An 18,211-nucleotide genomic window follows, 5' to 3' on the forward strand; every position below is an offset into this window, starting at 1 on the left:
TGGTGTGCAAGTGGGAATTAATTTATTTGTGAGGGGAAGTGTTAGTCTGCATCAGCTGCAGCGTTTGAGGTGCTTTGTCTGCCACACGTTATTGTCAAGGTGCCTCCAAAAGGCCATGGGGATCACAGGACGGGGGGTTGTGTTTGGTTGTTGCCAGGTCTGGGATGATTGGACCGAACCCACGTGCCAGGATCAGCACGAGGCTGGCTGTGGGTCGCTGCTGGTGCTGCACCAGCGATGGGCTGCGGAGCTGCTGGTGCTCGGGGTCTGTGGCACAACAGACCCACTTGGCTCAGGGTAACCCAGCTGCCTCCTGACCCAAAATCGGGTGTTTCCATCATTTCTTTTTACATATCTCCATTTTTTTTTTTGGTGGCGAGTGAGACAAGAGCACAGTGCATCTGGGGAATCCTACAGCTCTGGACTTCCCTTTGGTTGTGGGGTGGCGATGGCAGGAGGATTTATTTCTTTGAAATCTGGATTCCCCTGTCTCTGCTGTGGTGCCGAGCACGGGCCTGTTCTGGAAAGTGGCGTGGGGAGTGGGAGGTGACCTGGGGTTTGCCATTGATTATTCTGCAGAGCAACATCTGCTTTCACTTCCTGCTTTGGGGCCTAGAAGACATTTGTTTCACTCAAAATGAAACCTTAAAAGCCCCTCTGGTCACCCAGCTGCTTCCATGTGAGGCTGGGCGCCATCGCTCCTGTCACCGCTGCAGCCGTCGGGGACCATGGCCAGGCACCTTCTCCGTGTGGACCTTGCTTGTCCATGGGTGTTCTCCTCCAGCAAGAGTGGCCTGAAGAGGGAGGAGCGATGTGGGGGAAGGTGATGGGAGGCTCATTTGTATGGCAAACGATATTTTAATGTGATGGTTACCAGGCTGGTCCCATAAATACCAGGGAGAAGTGTGGTGCTGGACCTGTGTGGGTGAGGGGGTGGCTGTGCCATGAGGATGCCACCCAGGGGGACATGGTGTGGAAACCATTTGCGGTGCTGTGTTTGGCAGAGCCTGGGTTTGCCATCAGCAGGGACGCACTCATCCCACTCCTGGGCCAAAAAGGAGAAGCAGAGCTGGAAAAGTACTTTTCCTTTCTAGGGTGATGGAGAAGCTGGGGTCACCATGCTGTATGGCCTCAGACAGAGGCTGGGTGCTGGGATCTTGGTTTTGGGGAGCCAGGCCTGTGTGCAGAGCTGCTCCACGGCCCCTGTCCCATTGGCATTGCCAGCACAGAGCCATGGGGGTGGGAAGGGGTGCTTGGCTGTGGGCATCTTGCAAACCTCTCCCCAGCACAGCGAGCTGGTGGCTCCAAAATTACAGCTCTGCTCACACGGCAGGGACCTGCTCTCCTGCCATCCTGTGTCCACTCCAGAGGCCATGTTTCAGTCCCTCCTTGCTTGGTGGCCTCAGGCAGATGACTTGCCCTCTCTCCATGGCCATGGGCTCCCTCACCAGCACTGGGGCTTTGGCTGCTGAATCGAGCACCCAAAGTGCTGGAGGATGCTCAGGCAGAAGGTGTGGTGCGCAAAGCCACACTGAGCGAGAGTCCTGGTGTCACCAAAGATGTTGGGTCTGGAAGGGAGAAGCCTGAGGGTTCCTGGTGGGCTGTTTTGAGAATTTATCCTTGGGTTTGTCCCAGGCCCTGGAGCGTGTCCATGTCCTAATAAACCGTATTTCTTTAAGCGACATGACTCACGCTCAGCCTGAGCGGCCGCCGAGGGACAGGCCTGGAGGTGCTGCCCTTCCCAGACACGTCTCCTCAGCTCCCTCTCTCCCTCTGCCCTTTCAGGAACAGAAGTTTTGCCAGCGCTACGACCAGCTGATGGAGGCCTGGGAAAAAAAAGTGGAGCGCATCGAAAATAACCCCCGGCGCCGTGCCAAAGAGAGCAAAGTGCGGGAATACTATGAGAAGCAATTCCCGGAGATCCGGAAGCAGCGGGAACTGCAAGAGCGCATGCAGAGGTTAGAGGAGAAGCGGTAGGAAGGGGCTGAGCTGGTATCAGACAGCCTTTCTCTTTTCTTTGGGGATGGGGATGGGATTTGTTCGTGGGAGGAGTGGGCTGGGATGGCTCTTGGTCCCTTTTCTCCTCTTCTAGTCCAAGGCAGAGGCCAGCAGATGAACAGCTTTGCTGCTTTTCCTCCGAGGGTGGCTCAGCACAGAGCCAAGAGAGAAGGAAAAATGTCAGGAATATGGTTGCCCATCTCCTCTCTGCTGCTGATCTCCCAGCTGGCCATGTAGGAGCAAGGGACAGCTCGTGTGTGCTGGCTGCCTGGCTGGGACAGCGCTAATTACTGCCTTACCAGTGGGCCTAATTGGAGATGGACAAGCCTGGCAGGTGGATTAGGTCATGCTGATGATTTAATACATGCACATACTTTCATCAGAGCATGGCTAGGGAGAAGAAAGGTCTGCAGAGGTTATAGGAATGATCACAGACAATATGGAAGGAGCAGAGTGTCTCACTGAAAGGGATGTCCCCTGTCTGTCCCATCACCTGTCTGTTTTCTCCTCCTCATTGGAATCACAACTGAGGTCATATTGTTTCCTGCCAGGAGGAGACACGATTTCATGATCTCCACCCTTCTTGCCAAAAACTCCCCATCCTTCCCATTTCAGCCCCAGGATCTTGCCCAGGGACACCTGATGTGTGCAGAACCCAAACCCTTGTGCCAGCCACAACTGTCCTTGTGCCCCACAAACAGTTGGGTGGGTCCAAACTTCCTAATCACTGGCTTTATTTTATCTAAAGAGAAGGGGAGAAACGGTACTGAGAAATGTTTTAAGCTTTTATATGCTTAAGAGAAGTTTTAATTCCTTGGGATGCACGGCTGTTACGTTGGGTGATACTGGTGGGGGGGAAAGATGTCAGTGGCTGGTTTTGATTTAAAAGTTGCTGCAGCATTTGCAACCCAGATGTGATGGCACAGCACTGCTGGCACCTTTATGCCATTGCTGCGGTGTGGTGAACGGGAGAAAATAATGGGGGAGAGAATGGTTGGGTGTGAAATGTCCTTCTGTTGCAGGAGGTGGCTGTCGGCACAGGTAAGGAAGGTTGTTTGAAGCTCTCAACCTGTGAGCCCTAAACCTGGGGGACACGAGGGATGGTGGTCTTTGGGCAGGAGGAAGCGCTGTCAGAGCCCACGGGGCTGCAACGGGCACCATTGTGCAGCGTGGGATGGGGTGGCCAGGGTGGGGTGCTGGGGTGTGGTCATTATGGAGGTCAACAAGGATAGTATGGCCAGTGAGTTGTTGAGAATGTGGTTTACAGAAGGGAGCATCAGTGTCTGAGTGTTTCGCTGCCCTTTCCCAGCAGGGTAGGACAGAGGGGCAGCGGCGGGCTCTCCATGTCGGCCGCGCGCAGCGAGCACGAGGTGTCAGAAATCATCGATGGGCTCTCAGAACAAGAGGTGAGACCTGATTGTCCTTTCTCCTCTTCACCCCTCATTCCACTCTTCTCTGAGGTAGCCAGGAGAGCATGGCCAGGTCCCACGGTAAAATCTGACACTAAATCTCACTAACTTCAGGCCACACTGAGCTTGGGGAGGTTGCCCTGATGCCCAATATGCGTTCTGGGCAGGATCCCAACTGAGGTGTTTGTTTAATACCCAGCAGCATCTTTCCAGCTGCCCAAGAGATGTACCAGAGCTGTGCAATGGTTCTGCAGGAGCAAAACATGGAGCAAATCATCCCAGGAGCTGGTGGCTAGTGGGCAGGGTTTATTGGCATTCACTTGCCTCTTAGTGACCTGAAACCCCAGGGTGCTGCTCATCCTGGGTAGCACCCCACAAACACCTCCTGGCTGTTGGTTTAAACTGGAAGCAGAGGTAGGAAGGGAAGGGAACCCCAGGCCCTGGCTTGCTGGGTGGAGGGGTTTTTCTGTTTCATTTTGTTTTGAATGGGCTGTGCGGCTCGACACAGGGGAATCCTATGGAATGAATGGTTTGTATGTGAGCCAGTTGGCCCACATCTTCTGGGAGTGCTCCATTCATCTTGAAACATCCCCGTGACCTTGGCTTCGTTTGGATCTGGTTTCACAAGGGTTCCACTCTCTTGGCACAGAGGAGAGCTGCAGTGAATGGATCGCCTTTGGGAGGGGAGAGCAGCCATTGCCCAGCTATAGCTGGGAAGTTTGCTGCCTGTGTGCCACGGATCGCTCCCTGCCCCGGGTCCCAGGCAGTTTGCTGTTAGCCAGTGATGGTGATGGCCCAGAGGACACAGATCTGGAAAACAGAGGGGAATTTCACAGCTCTGCAGAGGTCATGGCCAAGGCGAGCGTTAGACGATTGGCTCTGACCTCCTGCACAGTATGCTGCTAAACTCCACCCCAACAGCCTTCTGCTGAGTCCCAGGGCATCGCTTTGGTTGTCTCAGAGGAGACCTTCAGAGCTTCCAGCCCTTCCACAGGGTTGGAAGGAGCCAGGGAGGTGAGAGCCAGGGAGCATCACTGGCGGCAGGGGCCAACTCTCCACCCTGACACATTGCTGGAGAGGAGAGAGCTCTGGCTGCCCACCAGTGAGGTGTATCTGCAGCCTTGGCAGCCCGAGACCCTGCGAGGTGAAGGGAGAGGCCCTGGGCTCTCAGCTGCAGGCTCCTGCCAGCTGCCTCTGCCTGCCCAGCCTCAGAAAGCCCAGGGGCTTTCTCCTTTGGGCTGGGGTGGTCTGTGGTTGTCAGGATCGATGCTTGGCTGCAAACTGCCCCTGACCTCCCACCATGAGGTGACACCCCCATCATCTGAAGCAACTATTTGCTAAACAGAAGGCATCCTGGTAGGGGTGAGGAATGTGATGAAGTGAGTTGGAACGTCCATGTCTGTGCAGAGAGCTGTGTTTTAGGAAGAGGACGTTGGTTGGGTCTGATCAGTTGCAGCAGAGAGGCAGAGTGGTGCTGGGCAGGCCTGGGCCAGCAGCTTGCTGGAAGGATTGGGCATTACTGTTCTCCCAGGAACCAGTGTCTAGTTGTAAATTGAAATAACAGCACTTGAGACCTGGCCTTCCTGGGTCAAGGGTTGGAATTTATGTCTGACCAGTGCCATCCCAGGTGACAGGGAGGACTCGGAGTGATGGTGCTGCTAGCAAATGAGAGAGGGTGGCTAGAGCATCCCTTCATCCCTGTAGGGTGGATCTTTGCCACCAGCTGGGGACCACCAGCAGCTCAGCTGAAGGGACAGTCCTGGCGTTCGGGCAGGGAATGGCACAAATGAGACATCACATTGGCTGCTGCATTGTAAATACTCAAGGAAACCAGTGTGCCCAGTCTGTCCTGTCCTGGTGTGCAGCCAGGGCTCTGGATGAACTTTGTGCTTGGATAGGATAGAGTAGAGGATCCGATTATGTCCCAGGGTGTTGCAGTAAGAGGAAAGAAAGGAAGGTTGGCCCTGTTACAGTGACATTTAAAGCCTCCTGGAACAATATGAGGTTTCCTGTGGAAGGGAAACCCAGCGTCTCCCTCTGCTCACCCTTCCAGAAAGCTTGGCAGGGCTGACCCGCATGGGGTGGGGGGCTGAACCCTCACACGTCTGGGAGTTTGGTGGCTGGGAAGGGATGTACATTCCCTGTGCCACCACTGCTTTGACTTGTCCCTCGTCATGGTCAGGAGCTGTTGTGCTTAAGTCAGGCATTTCCACACAGTATCTTAAAGACTTTTACTTCAAAATGAAAGATTAATTGTTTCCTGGCCGACAGCGATAGCCTCTTTCAGCGTTTAATTTACAATTACTCTAGCAATAAAGCTGTCTAGTGCTTGCTTTTGAATTCTCCTGTCCTTTCCTCCCGAACATCTGTCCCCTGCAGTCCCCGTGGGCCCGTGGTGCTGACCAACTGTTCTTTCTGCTTTCCCCAAAGAACCTGGAGAAGCAGATGCGCCAGCTCGCCGTCATCCCACCCATGCTCTACGATGCTGACCAGCAGCGCATTAAATTCATCAACATGAACGGCCTCATGGATGACCCCATGAAGGTCTACAAGGACCGGCAGGTGATGAACATGTGGAGTGAACAGGAGAAGGAGACTTTCCGGGAAAAGTGAGTGCAGCCCACACACCTCTCTCTGTGTAGCCCTTGGGAAGTGTGAGCCAGGACCCACGCAAGGCTTTGGCTGGGGCCTCAGCACACCAAGGCATGAATTTTCCAAGGGCTTGTCTTGCCCCTCAGGGTCACAGCCGTGGTCACTGTGTTGCCTTGGACCTGGGCACAGAGTGATGCACCTGCACAGAAACCTCAGGCCTTTCAATATGGTTGGTGTGTTCGTGCCCATGTGCAGAGGTGTGGGAGCTGCTGCTCGCGACAGGGCGAGAAGTTTTTCTGCTTCTGCATCCCCTGTTGTGTCAGCCAGTTTAAGGATAACACCAGTGAAACCCAAGGCTCCATACCCTTAGTTTTTGGATTTCCATGCTGTCCTTTGGGCACTGTGTGTCCAGGGGGATTCTCAGGGCTGACAACATCCAACCTCCCCAGGTAGACCCCCTCGGGCTGCAACTTCCAGCTGGTGCCCATCTCTCAGCGCTCCGTCCTGCTGTGTGCAGGATTTCCCCCAGCTGCCGTTTCCATGGATTCATTCCCACATCAGACACGTCCAAACCCTGGCTGCGGTGCTTTCTCCTGTTTGCAAGCAGTGCTTGAGAACAGCTTTGCTTTATCAACTGAGATCACTTGAGGAATTGCTGATCCCTTCCCTGGGTACCATCGTGCTGCCAGCCAAGCTGTGGGTCCCAGCTCAGTCTCACATCCAGGCTTCTCTGTATCTCACACCCAACGGGGACCCAGGTGTGTTTGCATGGAGGACCAGAGCAACCTTACTGCCCCAATGTGCCTTGTGTGTCCATAAAAACAGAGCTGGAGTTCAGCTTCCAGCAGGATGAGCTCTGCCAGGGCTCGCTGCTCTGGACATGAGGGACACGGGGGTACGGGGCTGTGCCAGAGCCACCTCATCCCTTGTGGCAACACCACCTTAATCTGACCTCCGTACGATCATGAGATGGCTCCATGGATTACCAGCAGGCCCGTGGCCAGCCATGCTGGGAGCCTCTCCGTGTCTGGAATCCCTCCTCCTGTCCCTGCTCATGAGGACTCCTGTTTGCAGCTGAAATATCTTAATTGCCAAGATGAACCGAAAAAGAACAAAACAAGCAAACTGTCTCCAAGGCTTTGGTAGAGGAGAATCCTCCTTGCTAATTAGCCTTAAAATGTGACACTCCAAACAGCAAGGCTTGCCCGCAAATGACGCAAAGGCTAATTACTTGGTCTTTAATGGTGGGGCTGTGCCTGGCTAATGGGGCTGGAAGAATCCACACCCAGCTCATGCATCCTGCTGTGCACGGTGGTTTCTGTGTCATCACCGTGGATGATGTGGAGCTCAAGGCACAAATACAGCAGGATTTCAGGGCTCTCACAAAGCTCGTTTTAAGAGATGGGTACTTAGGAGCTGTAAGAAGGGCAGGGGGAGCCCTGCACTGGCTCTCGCCCCGATCCCAGTGTGTGGGTAGCCGAGCTGCCTGGTGTGCTGCAGCTTCTGACCTGGGTATTTAAGACGAACCAAAGTTGTGTCATCTGTGATGTGACCCCGAGCTGGCCTCTTCCTGAGATTGTGAAAACCTGGTGCAACCTTTTGTTCAACCCTGATGACAAGAGCTCTTGGAGAGAAAACAGCCCTGTTTCCCCGGGGCACTGAGCTGTCAGCTCCTGGGAGCCAGCAGAGCCTTGTGTGCTGAGCAGGGCTGGCCCTGGATGCTGGGCTCCCCAGGGCAGAGCCTGTGCCCATGGCAGCCTCTCTGCCGGGAGCAGCACCGTGCTCCAGCCCTGGCACAAACTCACCGCTCGCCGGGCTCCCCGCGCTTCGGCAACACACCAGTGAACTGTTCTCCTGAGCAGGGAGCACCTCTGCCAAGGGCTTGCTGGCCTTCAAAACTTTCCCACCAGCTAGGCAAAGGGATTTGTTGGAGGAGACATCTCTGTGCCCAGGGACAGCTTCCTCCTGGTGGGCGATGCTCCTTCCTGGGCTGTGGAGCCGTGGGCGAGCCTGCTGACAGCTCCTCTGCTTGCTGGGCAGGAGGCGGCGTTCATCGTTCCTTCTTCATCGTTCCTCGGAGCTGCTGTGCCACCGGGGATCTCTTGAGCAACTTGTGAGCAACGTGGAAGCGCTGTGCTTCCTCCCGGGGTTTGGGTTTCCCTTCCCATCCTGTGCTGCTTCTCCTGAGAGCTCAGCCAGGCTTGGGCTCCTGCTCAGCAGTGGGGACAGCCCCAGCTGTGCTGCAGGACACTTGTGCTTGACCACTGATGGTCATTCCTCACCCTTTCCTTGCCAAGTCCTGAGACCTCAGCCAGGTGTGCAGCAGCTGTCTGTGCCCATCCTGCCATTGATACAAGCTTGGGTGGCCATGAGATTGAGCAGGGTGACCACTGGCTGTCGGGCACTGCCGGCCCCACTGCCCTCTCCCACCCCATGGTGAACATTGTGCATTGAAGCTCCCAACCAGGCTGGCTCCACTGGGCTTAAATTTACAATTCCTGTCTTTCTGGGAAGCTGAGCAGCAGGGAAATATTTTCTCAACTCTTAAGTCCCTCGAGGAGCTGGCCTCGTCACTCTGGGCACACAGGGCACAGCAGCCCAGCTGCAAAGAAGTTTGGAGCTGGCACCCACACTAACCCTCTCCCTCTTGCTCTTGCAGGTTCATGCAGCATCCAAAGAACTTTGGCCTGATCGCATCCTTTCTGGACAGGAAGGTAAGCCCCCCTGCCTGGCTTTAACCTGCCCTCCATCACGCAACTCCCTTTGGAGCAGCTGGCAGATGCTGGGCACCTGTGGATGGTGGTGGCTCAGAGCCCCAGGCATGGTCCCGATATCTCCTGGCTCCTTGCAAGAGACAAGGGACTGACTCAGCTGCGAAGAGACAGGGAGCTCAGAGCCACGAGATGTGTGAACGCATCCAGCCTGGCGCGTAGGCGTTGCAGCCCACCCCATGATCTGCCTGGAGGAGCTGCTTTCCAGCATCTCCCGGAGGCATTTTGCACCAGGCGGGCTGTCACACAGCGGGTGTGCGTCCCAGTTCATCCAGCAGCTCGGGTTGGTGTCATGGAACACCTCCCCTTGGTGTTTGGGAATAGTTTTCTTGCAGAAGGGCCTGACCTTTCCCAGCCCTCTGTGTTGTGTTTCTTGGACTTTTCCTTTCTGCTGTTAATTGGGCTGATGGAAGAAAGGTTTGAAAAAGAGAAGGAAGAGCGAGTCTCTGGTTCCATTCTGAGCAAGGCCAGGTACCTTTTGGTACCACATGGGCAGATCCTGGACAAGACCCAGCCTGGAAAGACAGTGATGGACTGGAGAGCTGCTGCTTCTCTGGTCCTTGTAGTTAGTTGCATTCTCTGCCCATTTCATGCAGTGTTTCATCCACATGCTGTCCACTCACTCTGGGGGAACCTCTCTGCTTTCAGCAGGGTGACCTGCTGAGGTCTCTTCCAACCTAGATTATTCTCTGATTCTGCATGATTCAGGCTGGGAAAATAATTGATAAGACTTTACCTTTCCTGTCCAAAGCAGCAAGCAAGCAAAGGCCAGCAGCAAGCTCGTGCTGCTGCTGTCGCTGTGAGATACCAGGCTCCTTTCAGCCTTCCCCACTTGTTAAAGCCGAAAGCGGTGGGACTTGGATGATGCTCACAATCCAGTCTGTGTTCCAAGCTGTAAAATGTCTTCTAATTTTATTTGTACTCGTTTGTAAATCAGGCTGTAATTATGATACAGAACACATCCATTATCCTGTTGGAGAGAGATGCAAAGTATGGCTCAATGTAATGAATTAATAGATTTTTAAATTGCATTATAAAAAAATAGTGATCTTAGCCCTTGGAACAGATGACTGTAAGTTTTTGTGTTCGCGCGTGTGTGTATAATCAGGGCTAGATTAGAAAGAGATCCAATTAACACTTTCAAAGTTGCAATCTGTTTTTGCAAATGGTTCCACTCCTTGCACAGGCATGGGGAGAGCACAGCCCCCCTGCACCCCGGGAGCACACAGCAGCACCCTGCTCCCGGGCGCTTGCAGGCGTGAGGGGGCTGTGGGATTATTTCTGTTCAGGCAAGTGCTGATCCTGCGTGTGAAGGTGTAGCCCAAGACCAGGGTTCAGGTGCCCGCCCAGTTCAGCAGAGGACTGTTCCCAGCATGGCACACTCTGTGCTGTTCAGGAGCAGAATATGTCCTGGCCACAGCTCCTCATTTTCCTAACGTGTCCAATCCGGGACGGCGCTCATGGAGCCAGCTGCTGGAGTTGGAGTTGGGATGGTGGCTCCTGAGTGCCAGGATCTTAGTCTGTCCACGAGAACATCCTGTGTGCTTGAACCAGGGAGCTTAACAGCTGGAAGTAACAGTAGCTGAAGGTGGCGTGGCAGGTTGTGCCTGGGTGACAGGCAGCTCTCCTTCTTCTGCCTTTAGTTGCCACAGTCCTCTGGGGTCAGCCCTTCCCCCTGCTTTGCTTCCAACACGGGGTGCTCTCTGCTCTGCACCCCCATCTCCATCTCGGCACGCCTGCTGAATGGCTCTAGTCTGTCCCATGGAAGAGCTGAGCCTTTTGACCAGGACAACATGCACTGCCCTCCTCTTCCAGCTCCACCAAAGGGCTTTGGGAGGGAGGTGTGGGGAAGCCTGTTTGGGCTGCAGATCTTCAGAAGCAGCAGGAGACCTGGCAATGGCAGGGCCTCAATGCTGCTCCTGGAAGTCTGTGCCCCGACAGTGCGAGGGGATGGGACCTTCTGCTCCCTGACTTGCCCATGTCATTGCAGACGGTGGCAGACTGTGTCCTGTATTACTACCTGACCAAGAAGAATGAGAATTACAAAAACCTTGTGAGAAGGAATTACCGGCGGCGCGGGAAGAGCCAGGTAAGATCTGGAGGAGCATGTGGAAACGTCGTCCCTTGGGCTGAGCAAGGAGCTGCAGTGCTTTGCATTTGCACCTTCTCAGCAGCACTCTCTCTGAGCACCCCAAATGCTTCTTTACTTCCCTCCCCTGATGGAGATCTTGCTTGCAGACTGTGATGGGGCTGTGGTTTTGCTTTGTGTAGCTTTTTAGAACATGCTGTTTTCTGGCAGTTGATGTTTGCCCGTCCCTGTGCCAAGGTCACAGTAGCTTTAAAAAAGCAAACAGCAAACCCAAGATACTTGAGAAAGGGGATGGAGTGAATGCAGAAAACCTGGCCAAGCATCAGGAGTAGCATGGGGTTGCCCATGCAGAGGCTCTGTGAGAGCCACAGGGGGATTGTTTTTCTCTCCCCTCTGGAGCTGACATGCCAACAGGGATGGGGCTCCTGGGAGCTGGGAGAGGGTGCTCCTGCCTTGCAGAGCCCCCCCAAGGCTCTGCCTGTGGGCAAAGGTATGGGAGGAGAATGACTTGGGTGGGAGTGACTTCTGGTGACCACCTGAGCAGAGGCATATAAATTTATCTGAAGTGCTAGAGGGTGTCAGATCCCTGGTGGGGCTGACAGAAGCTAGAAGAGACCCTTAACCCTTTGGTTAAGGGCCAGGCAGGTACCTAGGGCACCACAAGGTGCCTGGGGGTAGGTGACTGAATCAGCCCTTGCCGTTACTGTGGCCAGGATACAAATCTAGACGTGACCATGGCAGTGTTGCTGCTGATACCATGATACCCAGGTGGCCAGATAAGTGCTAATCTTTCGGGCAGGTACCTTGTCCCTGCAAAGCGCTTTCAGCCAGAGCAAGGTCCCACTGGTGGATCCCCAGGTCCATGAAGTGAACAATTATCCACATCATGAGGAGAGTGAGGTGACCACAAAGGGAATATCTCTCCAGATAACGTGGGGATAGGGATGGAAAAACTGGCCTGGCCCATGCCACCACTGACATCAGCAGCTCCTCACACTGCATGGCCATAAAAAGCAGCACTTGGGTCTAGATCCTGATTGGGAGGCAGATAGGTAGCCTCACTCCAATTTGATTTCTGCAGCATTAAGACATCAGAATAGCTAGCACATGACGAATGTGATGGATGGGGCCCAATTTTCCCTTCTTTTTTTCAGAGACATTAGAGATGGATAAAGCCCTATTAGATTATCCAGTCCCTCTCCCAGCACACACAGGGTGGTTCCCTCCAGTACATTTTTATAGTGTTTACCATGGTCTGTTTTGTTAGATCACAGCAACTAGAAGATGAGGCCACATTTGTTTCTTGTTAGCGGTGGAGACATTTAGCACAGCTCATTCTGGTTTCAATGTTAAGTTGAGCAAGTAACAAGTGTGGAGGGAGCGGGACAATCTTAACGCTCTGCTCTGCATCTGCCTACCCCTGCGGCCACAGACCTGCCCATCCTGCGGCCACAGACCTGCCCATCCTGCACCCAGCAGGTACTATTTGTATTTTAGTTTTTAAAAGTATCCAGAGCATCGCTAGCTGCAGAATTCCCCACAACGCTTCCCCTCCCTTATGAGTTCGGTCCATCTTGGGCAGTGGAGATCATGTGCAGCCATTTGGAGCCTTGTTCAGTGCCAGCTTTTGGAAGCAAGGACTTGCTGTGTCGGCTGGAGTAAAAGGCAGGGCTGGTTTTGCAAGTAGGGGACGGTAATATTTGTAAATCATTAAGAGGGAGACTGCTGGGCACTGAAGGGAGCGGGTTGTACCTCTGCTGAGGTGGAGTCAACCAGAACATTACTGATTTTGAAATAAGAGTCAGATCCCTGAGTCTGAGGGCAAAAGGAAACCAGTGAATATTTCCCATTACTGCTGGATGCTCAGGTGGAAGGTGGGATGTTCAGACAAGCATTGAGAGCCAAGGGCTGGCTGCAGGAATAGCAGCAGGAGGGAGGTGCAGAACAAGAGTTGCTGCATGCAGTCCAGCCCGGAGCAGCTCTCCCCCATGGATCTTGGGGGATCTGGAGACACACACTTTGTGCTGTGATACCTCCAATATTTCTGTACATCACTTGCACCCGTTCCCTGCGCGACTGTGTGTGGAGAAGCGCTGGAAGAGCCTCCGTGCAGGCTTGGGAAGGGCACGCTGCTGCAGAGCGGGGACAGCGGAGGCTGGTGAGGCAGGAGGTCACAGAGGCAGGCTGTGCTGGGGAGAGAGAGCCGTTCTAGGGTGAGATTTTAAGTTAATAAAGAGAGGAATGTGGTGTTAAAAGTCCTGCTGGAAGCTGGTGGGAGCGGTGAAGCATCTCCCCTGCACCCCCTTCACAGAGCTGGAGTCTCCTCTGAGCGCGGTGCCGATGGGACAGGCTGGGTCAGCATGCGACTGTGCAGACCAGCACGACAGAGGTTAGGTACTGGCAAATCTGGAGGACTGGGATGGAGGGATGCTCCTGGTGGGATTTTTGCTAAGTGTGTCTCTTCAGAAGCTGCTCAAATTCTCCCACCAGCTTCTGCCTGTGCCTGCAGAAGGTTGTGCTGATCTGGGAGTAACCCATCCAGAGGCTCAGCCAGCACCTTGGTTGCCCATCATCCCTGCTTGTCCCCAGTGGGTCCTGGATTAATTTTAACCCTCTGCAGGTCTCTCATCTTGTTGCACATGTGGCCTTGCAGAGAGTTGGGGCTGTGGTTGGGGAGCCTGGTCTCAGCCAGCAGAGATGGCAATGGGATGAAGGACAGGAGACGTGGTGGGACAGCACAGGGACAGGCAGCGTGCAGGGAGGAGATGGGGCTGCAAACAATCTTCCTGCAGCATCAGGAGACGTAGCAGCTTCCTGCAGCATCAGTAGATGTTCTCAGCACTGCCCGTGCTCCAAGCACGGATTTTCCTGCTGGTAAGAGTTCAATCAGTTAAACACCAAAAGTGAGATTTAATTGATTTAGAGGAGAGGTTGACTTTGATATCAGATGAGAGGAGCAGATGAGGTCTGATACAAATAGCGTTTCAAGTGGCCCTATGCTGTTTTCTTCCTCCTTTTCTCACGGAGAGGTTGGTGGTCTTATTTGCTCTTGGAGGCTGCGGGGAGCTTGAGAGTGAAGTAGAGATAATTACACGTAGAAATAAAGCTACTCTGCTGTCAAGATTATCATTGTGGCCTACTTATTAAAAGTCCATTAAAAAATAAGAATCCCACTGCTCCCTGGCTGATGGTCCCCTGGCAAAGAATATTCCTCATAAAGCTGCTACTTATTGCTCAAAAATCTCCTGCCAAGAGCGGGGACTTCACATGATTCTGCTTCCAGTTTGTCAGAAAACGGAGCAGCCGCCCGCTCCGAGTCAGGGCGCATGCTCCCGGCACGCCGCCTTCCCCGGCGCCCATGAATGAAAGGAGCAGGCATCTGATGGATCATTATGCATCATATTCAGGCTCCTGAGATGAAGATCCTTTTCTAAAATAATCCTCTGCGTTTGGGTATGGAAAATGCCATTTAACCCTGAAAAGGGGAAATCAGTGGGGAAGAGAAATAACTTTCAAGCGTGTAATTTCTCATTGGAGGGGGAAAAAAAAAAGTTTGAGTCATGGTAAAACGATCTGATCCTATATTCAATGTACAGTAATAAGCATAAATTTGCATGAGCTTGTAATGAAAGGACCTTGCACGGATGTGTCGCCTGGGGGGCTGTGGCAGTCGCTCTTCAGGATGTTTCAAAGAGCATCTCGTTGCGAATGCCCCTAATTCTGTAGTGGGGGGCACCAAAATTTGAAGGTAGGCAATTAGTGCCATGTGCTCCACTCTTTGGGCAAGCTGTTCAGCCAGGCTGTGGGAGCACAAGGTTGGGCTGGAACTGTGCTGGAAGGAAAGTGACTCTATTTCAATATTCCAGAGTAAATTTGCTTTGATTCTGGAGTAGCGTTGCCCATGTGGCACTCTGGTTATGCTTCCTGCAGTAGTGCTGGTGAATTCCAGAGGGGAGAAGCCACCCAGCTCCTGTGTGGTGCCGGGATGGAGAGGCAAGTGGCCATCCTGCCAGGCAGAGCCACTGATGCTCTCGGTCGGCAGCAGCGATGGGCGGCCGGAGGAGCCGCCTGCCCGCCCTGGGGATGACTCAGAGGTGGATGAAGTCATGGGCCGCGGTGGACATGCCGTCATGCCGGACTCCCTCGGCACTGCTGTCAGACAGAGCTCATGTATTCCCCGGCAAAAGGGCCCCGTGCGTTAGCGCTGACGCTTTCGAGGACTTGCTCCGTGACACCTGGGGGGGGATGCCCCTTCCTCTACCGGGGAGCTGTGCTGGCGAGGTGGGGGCTGTGAGGTGACCTGCCCCCACAGCCAGCACGGTCCCCTGCCAGGACCAACAGCCTTTCCCACCCTCTTCCCTGCCCCCTGCCAAAACCCAAATCAAATTATCCGTCCCGCCGGCTGTCCCGCCCTCCCCAAACACAAACCATTCCCCTCGCCGGCGCGGAGAAGCAGCCCCAGCCTGGATTTTTATAAACAACCCGTTAACTTGTTTCATGGAAGCGCTGTCCCAGCCGGCAGGGCTGGCAGGGGCTGGGGCTGCCGGACGGGGGCTGCCTGCCCACAGCTCCGGGTCTCTGTGCACCCTGTCCCCAAGCACCCACCATGGTCCAGCCTTGCCCTGCCATCACCTCTCCTCCCTCTGCCAGGAGCAGGTCCAGAGCTCAGCAAACTGCCCCTTACCCCGCACATTGCACATGTGCCCCCGCTCCGTTAACCACAACGGCTAACGAGATGGATGGTGTTTATTTATTTCTGGGAAGCATTTGATTTTTATCAGTCTGGGAAGTGGCTCATCAGTAGTGACAAAGCATTTGACAACTTCTCTTTCAGACCTGGGGAGATATTTGTCATAAAATCCTGGTTTAATAATGCAGCACATCGTACAGGAACAGCCCTGGATGTGGCCAGTAAACTTCGCTGCCACAAATCCCCATAAATTATGCTGTGAGCGTTTAAGCCTGTGCTGACTTGAGCACTGTATTTTGGAGAGTATTTTAAATTTAAAGAGTACTGAAATTATCTGTGTAGCGGGCAGGGATGGTCTGTAATGGAGCAGTTTGTGTGGCTGGAATTGATACCTGGGATGTCAGTGTTGGGGCATGGGTTCATCGCCTGCTGTCCTGTCCCTTGGCTCTACCCCATCCTGCCATCACGTGCAGGCTGGGCTGGGTCGGGTCAGCTCGCTGCTGGGACAGAAAAGGGGTTGAATTTGGCTCATTTTCTGGACAGGTCCGCAGTGTGACAGCACTGCTGGTGGCTGGGAAACCTGCCTGGCTAGACTGGGGCTGCGGGACCCGTGAGAAGAAGTCAACCCAGGCCAGACCTCATGGTCCTGGTCCTGCTTGAGTGCAGCCTCACAGAGGGAAACATCTCTCAGAGCGTTTATCCCTTGGGCACTCATGTGTGTGCACTGCTTGGAGCAGGCTTTCACTCTTAAAATCTGTATCTTGTAGCCAAAAAGATCCCAAAACAAAACCAGGTAACCCCCAGAATCCTCAGAAGTGATCCAAAACCACGGAAGGTAGTGGGCTCCCCGTGAGCACAGAGGGTCGTGCTGGAGTGTGTTTGGAGGTAGCAGGTCCTGGTCCGTGGCTGACTGGATACAACTTGCCAATAAACCAGTTTGCATCAGGAAAAGTGGTTGTTTCTGGGAAAACACCCATCTCTGGTGCTTTTCCTACAGCTTAGTGTGGCTTGGGCACTTCCTGGCTCATGGAGCAGCCTGACAGCAGCGTTGGGGGAATCGGGGTCTGCAGCCTGTCCTGTCCTTCACTAAATGCTCTTTGCCAGGGTCTGTGTTCACCTTCATGCCTCGAAACGGAAACATCCGCCGGCCCTCTCCGGGTGCTGAGATTGCCAGGTACCGAGCATGCCATCGGTGCTGGTACAGGGCCCTGTCGCCCCTCCAGGCAGCAGAATCGGGCAAATACAATGGAAACTCACATTCCTGAAATCCCAGCTGCAGTTTTGGGGGTGATTAAACGAGAATGATGTGGCCATATTTGGGAAAAGAATCGAAGGATGCCTTGTGCAGGAGGATAGCTGCTCGGTCCCCACATCCCATCACAGCTTCGTGGGCTGCTGGTAGCTCAGGGACAGACCTGAGGGCTCGGAGCAGGGACAGGCACCGGCAGGCAGGGACACACAGCCCCTTCCCTCCAGGGTGGCACGGGCAGCTGATGGACCACTTGCTGATGGATCCTTTGGCCACCTCAGCCAAGCTCTTCTGTGCAGCTTGATCGTGTCTGCAGTTGACAATAATAAAATAGTCACTTAGAAGTGACTTAAACCCTCCCCACCCCCATTTTGGTTGTTCCCCAAGTTCGGACTCGTGTTTCTCCAGCAGCAGGTTGATGCATCCTCCCGGCGAGCGCTCCACCACGCCAGTGCCCACGTGAGTACTCCTCAGGACGGGGGTTTGGGATCCAGGCTGGGCATTACGGATCCCAGCAGGGACCTGCAGCATCTTCGCAGTGGGAAAGGGAGTGATGGAAGCGGTTGGATTTTGGGATGAGTTGTTTTATCTGTTGTTGTGATCCAGGTTTGACTGGGAACAGACGGGAAATGGGTCACGTCATTGCTTAGTGGTTTTCTAAAGTAGGCACAGCTGAAAATCCCAGAGAAAGCTGCTTCCGTGAGGATACAGGGCTTGTTTTGCCCCCGGAGTGTCTGCAGTGTGCATGGACGCTGCGCTGCGTCCTGTGAGCTGTGACCCAGCACCTTCCCCTATTGGCAGCGCTCAGAGGGGGTCGGCATGAGGCTGGGGGGCTGTGAGCAGGGGGGAGCGGGGTGAAGTAAACCACAGGGAAGAGAAAACACGTGTTCCCCGCCTGGGACAGAGTGGGAGCTCATCTCCACTGCTTCCAAATGTTACACTCTCTTCCCCTCGGGTCATTTTCCCTTTGCCAGCAATCAGATCACTTTTTAAAAAACTCAGCAACGACCCAGAAAAGAAACATTTCCTCTTATGGAAAAGCCCTCGGTGATTTAAGGAGGGATCTGAGCGAGCAGGGTCCTGTAAAAATCACTTCAGTGCTTCACTGTGATCAAGGGGCGAGCAGTGGGAAGGCGTCAGTGCCCGTTGTGCTGGGCTGAGCTGCACCAGGACCCTGCCCGAAAGGCTCCTGTGCCCCACAAGCTCCTGGTGCCACCCGAGATGAGCCCACGCTTGGGTGGGTGCTCCAGACGTGGTCATGCCGTGGCTTGGCGAGTCGTGCTGCGGGGTCTGGCATCTCTGCAGTCCCACAGCCGGCCTCTCTCCTTGCCCCCAGGACTGGCAGCCTGGGAGATGGCACAGGGCTTTCCCATGGCACAGTGGAGCAGCCCAGCTGTGGCCACTGGCACTTTG

The 18,211-nt window shown here is 54.2% G+C and overlaps 1 protein-coding gene across 1 annotated transcript in view; it reads left to right on the top strand.

Moving 5' to 3' along the window:
• LOC104525431 (nuclear receptor corepressor 2-like) overlaps positions 1-10,859 on the top strand; it is a gene marked incomplete at both ends in the record, with an annotated part of 50,628 nt that extends 39,769 nt beyond the window's left edge. The window contains 5 exons of the mRNA XM_010168586.1: positions 1,786-1,958; positions 3,308-3,404; positions 5,838-6,016; positions 8,659-8,713; positions 10,761-10,859. Coding sequence (XP_010166888.1) covers positions 1,786-1,958; positions 3,308-3,404; positions 5,838-6,016; positions 8,659-8,713; positions 10,761-10,859 — 603 coding nt within the window. The remainder of the gene's footprint in view (positions 1-1,785; positions 1,959-3,307; positions 3,405-5,837; positions 6,017-8,658; positions 8,714-10,760) is intronic.
• Between the last annotated feature and the right edge of the window lie 7,352 nt (positions 10,860-18,211).

This window comes from Antrostomus carolinensis, unplaced genomic scaffold (assembly GCF_000700745.2).
Source record: "Antrostomus carolinensis isolate BGI_N321 unplaced genomic scaffold, ASM70074v2 scaffold23265, whole genome shotgun sequence".
Classification (NCBI taxonomy): domain Eukaryota; kingdom Metazoa; phylum Chordata; class Aves; order Caprimulgiformes; family Caprimulgidae; genus Antrostomus; species Antrostomus carolinensis.